Source organism: Prosopis cineraria, unplaced genomic scaffold (genome assembly GCF_029017545.1).
Source record: "Prosopis cineraria cultivar Desert tree isolate PC_DT_omini unplaced genomic scaffold, ASM2901754v1 PC3, whole genome shotgun sequence".
Classification (NCBI taxonomy): Eukaryota; Viridiplantae; Streptophyta; class Magnoliopsida; order Fabales; family Fabaceae; genus Prosopis; species Prosopis cineraria.
Genome location: NW_026555334.1, coordinates 41,623,829 through 41,631,503, shown reverse-complemented (window position 1 = coordinate 41,631,503; position 7,675 = coordinate 41,623,829). Strand labels below are relative to the sequence as shown.

The window sequence follows — 7,675 nt, the reverse complement described above, 5'->3', positions numbered from 1 at the left end:
TTGAAGGATTTGCACTGGCGCCTACAAGTGATCAAGTCCCAAAATTTGAGGCTTTGAGCGCAGTACGTAAAACTCGTGCAGTTGCATTGAAGAAATTTCGACGACGTGCTTCCTGAACAAACTGTCAATTAATTTCCCCTAATCACTAATCACATTAGATTACGCGAATGATAGTCAATAATGAAGACAATGTCGTTTGTATCATATTGATTTTTCGCTTTTTTAGTTGTGAGATATGGTTATATATTATTATTCTTTATTGCAGTTTTTCTTTTTTCTTTTTAATAACAATTTGTTGTAGTTTTTGTCGACGATAGTTATGCTTTATACTGTGATTAATATTTTCAACCACAAAAAAAGAACTCAAATTTTAGACACTATTGATCTCGCTCTCGTCACTGAGCCAATCCTTGCAACCCAAATTAGCCTCATTTTATTTCTTTATATGTCTGGGGTTTTTAACCATATATACTATTTCTTTATTCCCATCTACTTATTTTGATAGCACAAAACACGTACGTCAAGGAAGATAAAAAGCCTATACAGAATACAAGAATTATTTTTTATTTTTTACTTTCATTCTTTATTTAATACGACAGCATTTTAAATTTTAACTTCTTTCAAAAGGTTTAGAAAGGTATTATTGAGAACAAGCCGTACCTAAAAATTTAAAATAAGACACAAAATTAGGGATATAAAAAATCAGAACAAGTAAATTGGCAGTGAAAAAGCATATATTGGGTTTATGATTCCGAAAGATTTGGACCGGGTATTATTGAGTTGGTGGTTTTTAATCTGATTTTCACGGTGGTACTTATATATCTTAAAAATGATCCAATTTTAATTATCAGCCTTGCCGTTCACCAAAATTTTAATAATGCTTTAACTTGGTGATAGATATTAAATTTGAACGTGATCTGACAATAAAATAATTCATGTTCGATCAAGAAAGTGAATTTGATAGTAAATTATATATATTAATTAATTAGGCTGAAGTATATATTAGGTTTTCTTTTCAATGACACATTTAGTTTTTTTAACTTTATATAAAGTTTTATTTTAGTCCCTTAATTTATAAAGTGTATTTTTAGTCATGTAACCATAATACTATTAATTTTATTAGTAAAAAATTTTTACATTGAACATTTAAATATTGATAAAATATTTTTAAATGTCATTATATTAAGTTTAATTTTTAAAATAACAATGATAAGCACAAAAAATAACTATTTTAAGCTAATCGTGTTAGGGTTAGGAAAAAAAAGATATTTTATAAAATTAAAATATTACATAAAATTAAAGAATTATATATATATATATATATATATATAGCCACTTAATTATATGAAATAGATAATATTCGTTGGAAGAAAAATAGAATGGATAGAGTTGGACCTTTTAAAAGAAAAGGGATAACCCTCTCTCTTCTCTTTATTGCTTAGTATCATTTTATTAAAAATAATTTTATTTAAAACATGATTAGACATTAAATGTGCTGGATTTAAATTTTAGTTCATCACATTTTGTGATATTAGAACCTTTTGTTAATCCAATCTTTATTGGTCAATAACCCCTGTTTCTATTAGTGGATCAAGTAAAACTCATATATAATTTTTTTATTAGAACAAAAATATATTTGAGATGGATTAATTTAATATTAAAGTTTAATATTAATTGAATTTTCCTAATAGGAGGTAATCAAGCAACTTCGTAAATGTGTGTATGTGTACAGACACAAATTATTTTCTCCGTTTAACGCTACAGGACTTTTTTTTAGAGGTACTATGTTTAAAGTATAAGATATTTCAGTATTCTTTAGAAGTAATAAATAACTATTCTTGAAAAAATACTCTTAATAAATTCTTAAAGCTAATAAAATTTTACATTAGCTAATGATTAAGCTATTAGGTTAAATGTTGAACGGAGGGATTATTCATTCTGAAACTAAAATCCAATGTTCTTACAAAGTCGGCGTGAGGACAAGGGGGCTAGCAAACAAAACAAGCTCGGTCAACTCAACCGTGGCTAACGTGGCGGAAGGTTCAACGAAACATCCAAAGCACCATGTCGTGACAACCAGCTCTTCTTCTCCACATTCCTTTCTGCTTCATGGCTTTCACCTCTAGCAGCTGTGGCCGCAACCAAAATATGTGTATATATATATATATATATATATTGCAATTAACGGTAAATTTACACAGCATAATCATATTACTATTATCAACTTGAATGGTATGCTATGCTGTAGAAAAACTGAACTGGATAAATTCCTTCCAACATTAAAGAGCTCCTTGCAAGAAATCCATTCAAAATTCTGGTGGCCCACCTTCGTGGACTTTTTCGCGTTTACGAGTGAAGGAACTACGGTAAAATTTACAATCTTTATGATGCTGTGTTCCCGCAATAATTAATTACAGCACTGTGGCCACATTAATTGCATCCTCATCAATCAACTTTCCACCGCAGATACTTGGTCTCGAATCGAAATCCCCATTCACACCCGCCTTCCCGTTCAATGTAACGTTGTCTAATTCAATTAAGCTTCTCTTTAATCCCTTGATTTGGGCTTCAAGATATATATTTTTTAGTTGGTAAGCTGAGCTGTAGCTGCCGTGTGGGGATATTCTCTTCATTTTCAATTTTGGGAGCTTGTTTGGAGGCATTCCATTAACAGAATTCTCTCACAATCTTGCAAAAACGGGGAATTCGTTGTGTTTCAAAGCTGAATCCCTCTGCGATCAGACTGGTTACATATCCTCGAGGTTAGAAGCAACCCCAAAATCTATCTCCCTCTTTTCCTTTGTAGTTTCCTTTTGTGGACAGGACGTCTGATTTATCTCAAATGACCCTAATTATGTATGAAGCTTTACAAACATGTATTCTTTCAGAATACGCTTGAGGTTATGAGCATGTTGCTAATGATCTTCATTTCTGAATTACAGTACATGTTTGCAGTTTCAGAGCTGTGGTTTAAAATTGACTAACCTTGAAGAGGACTCATTCGCGTTCTCCGAATGTTGCTGACGTTTTTACCTTTGCTAAAATCTGTGAAGTATCTCGTTCGGCTGTCTGAAATTCAAATAAGCGTTGCTGGGAGGGCGAGATTGGCTGCTTTTTGACCCTTTTTCTCTGATTAATTTAAAGTAGAGAAATCAATTTCATTATCTAGGACTTTCAGATAGGAGTATTGCTTTTACACTTTTTTAATGTTTCTCAAGTATTCTCCCTTTGTGAAAATGCAGTCCAATAATTCCCAATGAAGTGCTTTTTATTCCACTGCGGAGATAAGAAGGATAATCCGAAGAGCATTAAGTCAATTTCGGGTCTGTCCAACAGTTCCATATATGGCGAGGGTGATCTGAGAAGATCTGGCTCTGAATTAAATTCTCAGAATGTTTCCGACAATAGCAATGACTCCCTTAGGAGAAATTCGTTTCCCAGTCTGTCTCAAAGACCCAGCAACCTGAGAGTGTTTACGGTCTCTGAACTGAAATCAGCCACAAAAAATTTTGGCCGCACTGTTATGATTGGAGAGGGTGGGTTTGGCTGTGTCTACAAGGGATTGATCAAGGGTTTAGAGGACTCATCCAGAAAAACTGAAGTTGCAGTTAAACAACTTGGTAGAAGAGGAATGCAGGCAAGAGTTCCCCCCCCCCCTCCAAAAAAAAAAAAGTTAATAAGTTTAGTAGCTTCCAAAATGCTTGGCTAGGAGAGGGCGATTATGTATAGTTATGTCAACTTATGTATTAATTCAAGGCATGGTAAGCAAATTGCAATGCGTAGTATTCTGTTCGGGATTCTGAGCAGTCACTTAAGTTGCTTCAACTAGAGACAGTTATAAGTTTGAAGAGCGTATCTCTGTCTTACCAAAGTAGAAGATATTCTGGGCGTAAAGTGTAAATCTTTTGGTTGTGGTATGTAATAAACGTTACTTGATGTTTCAAGGTTGTTGCTGTCTAGCGAGATACTCTAATCATCACAAGAGGTCATTCTGTCTCGTGTTTAACTTTTGTACATGTATTTTACTCTGATGCATAATATGTTAATGTTGTGTAAGTTGACTTCATTTTTGGTTTGCAGGGCCATAAGGAATGGGTGACAGAAGTGAATGTTCTGGGCATTGTTGAGCACCCTAATCTTGTGAAACTTGTGGGTTACTGTGCTGATGATGATGAAAGAGGAATCCAGCGGCTTCTGGTTTATGAATATATGCCCAACAGAAGTGTGGAACACCATTTATCCCCCCGATCGGAGGTCCCTCTCTCATGGAGTAAGAGGTTAAAAATAGCTCAGGACGCAGCTCGTGGCTTAACGTATCTTCATGAAGAAATGGATTTTCAGGTATAAGTGTATAACCAGCTCTGCTATCCAAACTAAAAGCTTAGTCTATGGTGAAAGCCTTTCTAGATTCTCACTTTTCTGTAATAGAAATGGAATGTTATTTTTATACCCTCTTTGCTATTCAAATCTGTTGTGACAGCTTATTATTGCCTTTGCTAACTATATTTATGTATGAGATGCTTAGATAATCTTCAGAGATTTCAAATCTTCCAATATCCTTTTGGACGATCACTGGAATGCAAAGCTTTCTGATTTTGGATTGGCAAGATTGGGCCCATCTGAAGGGTTAACTCATGTCTCAACAGCGGTATGAGCCTGTGCATTGATATGCAATACTGAAATTAACAATTGACATATACATGGGAGCTTATTGTTTCTGACCTTTGTAAGTTGTTTTTGAGTGAGTTATAGGACCTGAACATAGGGACATCAGTAAAGCTGCTGATGATTTTAAGGTGCTGGGTAGACTTGGATGTAGAACACTTTAGAAGTGTCACGTATGGTAAAATAAAATAAAATAATAAACAAATCAGGGAATCATTTTTTCTTGTGCTATCGTTATTAATTGAATTCAAGTTTCTCTATTGTTTGTTTCTGTTGTTTCAATGAGCAAATTGATAGCCAATGTGTCTTTCATTTTTTTTTTTATTTTTTTTTTAATTGTTGGCCAGAATATGCCTTTTACTCGCTAAACCCATACTGTGCGAACAACAGGTCCAAGCCACTTATCAGTGGCATCTAGTGAATTAATATGGCACTTGTGTTCTTATTGTTGATTATGTTCCACAGGTTGTAGGAACAATGGGATATGCAGCTCCTGAATATATTCAAACTGGACGCCTTACATCAAAAAGTGATGTGTGGAGCTATGGTGTATTTCTCTACGAACTCATCACCGGCAGGCGTCCTGTGGATCGAAATCGTCCCAAGGGTGAACAAAAACTCTTGGAATGGGTGAGGCCATACTTATCAGATGGGAAAAAATTTCAACTAATACTGGATCCAAGGCTTGACAGGAAACCCCTCTTCAAGTCAGCACAGAGACTTGCCATTATAGCTAACCGATGCTTGGTCAAAAACCCGAAGAATCGCCCAAAAATGAGTGAGGTACTGGAAATGGTGAATCGACTTGTGGAATCTTCTACTGCCACTAGTCCACAGATACCCTTGAAGAATTTGGCAGCTGCCGAAGTTTCTCAGGGAACTGAAAAGAAGAAGAGAAGGATCATGGATCTGAAACCTGGAGAAAATAGTTGGTTTGTTTGGTTGTGGAGACCAAAGCTTTTAAAAGTATGTTGATTGTTAACAGCTTGAAGACAATTATCTAATCAGGGGCAAGGCTTACTTTGGTGCAAGAATCATTTATGAATTCAAAGCCATCGCAGGAGAATGATGCTCGACCTTTCCAATTCAGCAATTCTCCTCTAACGATGGGTATAAAGATTTTGGCTTGTGCAACAATTTGAAGAAATTTTGGGAAAGCTATTGACGAAATTAACAAACGATTTATGAATTTCAAGGGAAACACATGGATCATGGCTTGGTGTTCTGGTTCTGGGCTAGGTCATGTGATGATACTGAGAATTGTAAAATGCTACGGTTGGAGTTACTGAGTGAATGCATTTGCTGACATGCATATAGTAATTTTACCGCTTCATGATGTAGTTGAAGTTAATGATACGTGATTGAATATAATTGACGGTCATAGACTGAAGCTAGAAAGCGAGCTGCTTTGTAAATGTATGTATGAAATGTATGACAATAAGCCGCATGAAAACAAGAGCCTGATGCAGCCGGGAATAAAATGTCTGAACGACTGTAAAATTGATCAATAATTAAAATCGGTGCTTGGCTTTCGAAACAAATCGCTTACGATTTTTGAAGTCGACAACACGTGATGGTCATGAATGTACGGACTTCTCCCATGCAAAGAAGTGAAAGGATTCAAAATGAAAATAATGCGAACGGATGATAGCTGAGGAGGAAATCCTGACCGCGACAAGGCAAGAATGCTGGATAAAACTGAAACTAAATCAATTCAAAACCAACATTACGATCTCATCAATAAGCGAGCCTCCCAAATTGACTTGGTCCTTTTTTCTTTTAATACTGCTAGATTATAATGTTGAAAAACATATTATATAAATTATATACTTAACCTTACTTAACTTATTTTCAATTGAAAACGAATTAAATTTTCTTTTTCTTTTTTTGTTTTTGTTTTTAGAAAAAGCCATTCATCTTCGTTAACATAGGAGTGCCACAGTGATTAGTCCGGGAAGTCCAACCTTGAACCCACCCAACATAGCTTTGTTTTTGTTTTTTCCAAAGCTTTCTTTCTTTTTAATAACGCCATTAAAGCTTTCTGATCGAGTGAAAAGTCAGCTTTCCGCTGGAAGGGCGGAAAAAGTTTCGGGTGGGGGGGGGGACAAAAGAAAAGAAAAGAAACGGAACAGCCATTCGCATGTACTGATAATTCATTAATGCTCCATCAATCACAAAATCCCAATGCTATGTTGCTGCCGCTGCTGTTTTTACTTTTATTTTTGTTCCTTCTCCAGCGAGAAGCTAACTCTCTTATTTCGTTCCATCGACAAAAAGAGGTGAGATTTTAAATTCAAAAAGAGAACCAAACAGTGCTTATTTCAGAGGGAAAAGTTCAGTCAATTCTCTTCACCCAATATAATTTCAGTCAATTCCAAAGATCTAATATTTCAATGCACATTTGAGTAATTAAAATGAAATTAAAGAGTCGACTCAAATAACCTTGTAGTCCCTAAGGCATATAAGTAATTTGTATAAAAAAAATGAATAATTGAGATAAGTGAGATGAGAGTTACAAACTCATAATATTTTTATGTTGTAAATAAGAGTTATAAATTTTATTTACGTCAATTGTTTATTCTCACTATCTGAATTACTTATGCACCTAATTTCACCAAAGATAAAAAAATTATGTGAGTTATCTTTTTAATTTTATTTCAATCTCTTCAATATTCAGTGAAATTTTAAAGTTTTGGGAAGTTGACTAAAATTATGTTGAGTCGGGGGTTGATCGAAAATTTTCATATGTCAAAATTATTTGGCTGCAATACAAACACGTTGCACCAGAGAAACAGTCCAAATAACGAGAATGATCATTTCATCATTTTAATTTCTACTCAAAATGAATAATCCTGCTCTTCTATGGCACGCGAGGAATGATATAACGTGTTAGAATTTGATATTATTCATATATACATACATAAATGGCCGATCCAAGGCCATAAATAGCTATGATGATTTGTTCTTAAATAGATTGAATGTCAATGTCGGAATTTTCTCATTTGAAATT

At 34.5% G+C, this 7,675-nt stretch overlaps 1 protein-coding gene across 3 annotated transcripts; it reads left to right on the top strand.

The window, feature by feature from the left end:
- Positions 1-2,278: 2,278 nt before the first annotated feature.
- Positions 2,279-6,121, top strand: LOC129306279 (serine/threonine-protein kinase PCRK1-like). 3 transcript variants are annotated; one of them, XM_054946776.1, is made up of 6 exons: positions 2,279-2,366; positions 2,467-2,762; positions 2,943-3,637; positions 4,081-4,341; positions 4,526-4,648; positions 5,131-6,121. In XM_054946776.1, the coding sequence occupies exons 3-6, from the start codon at positions 3,257-3,259 to the stop codon at positions 5,638-5,640; spliced, it is 1,275 nt and encodes a 424-aa protein (XP_054802751.1). In that variant the 5' UTR covers positions 2,279-2,366; positions 2,467-2,762; positions 2,943-3,256; the 3' UTR covers positions 5,641-6,121. The 3 variants fall into 3 exon arrangements, with proteins under 3 accessions (XP_054802751.1, XP_054802752.1, XP_054802750.1); XM_054946777.1 differs by lacking the exon at positions 2,279-2,366 and having other exon boundaries at positions 2,435-2,762; positions 3,243-3,637; XM_054946775.1 differs by lacking the exon at positions 2,279-2,366 and having other exon boundaries at positions 2,435-2,762.
- Positions 6,122-7,675: the final 1,554 nt, after the last annotated feature.

What these genes read in the sequence shown, in the direction of transcription:
- LOC129306279 (XM_054946776.1), top strand. Translation starts at nt 3,257, where the DNA reads ATGAAGTGCTTTTTATTCCACTGCGGAGATAAGAAGGATAATCCGAAG. An exon ending in TTGGTAGAAGAGGAATGCAG is followed by an intron (nt 3,638 to 4,080) that starts GCAAGAGTTCCC and finishes TTTGGTTTGCAG; the next exon opens with GGCCATAAGGAATGGGTGAC. An exon ending in TAACTCATGTCTCAACAGCG is followed by an intron (nt 4,649 to 5,130) that starts GTATGAGCCTGT and finishes TATGTTCCACAG; the next exon opens with GTTGTAGGAACAATGGGATA.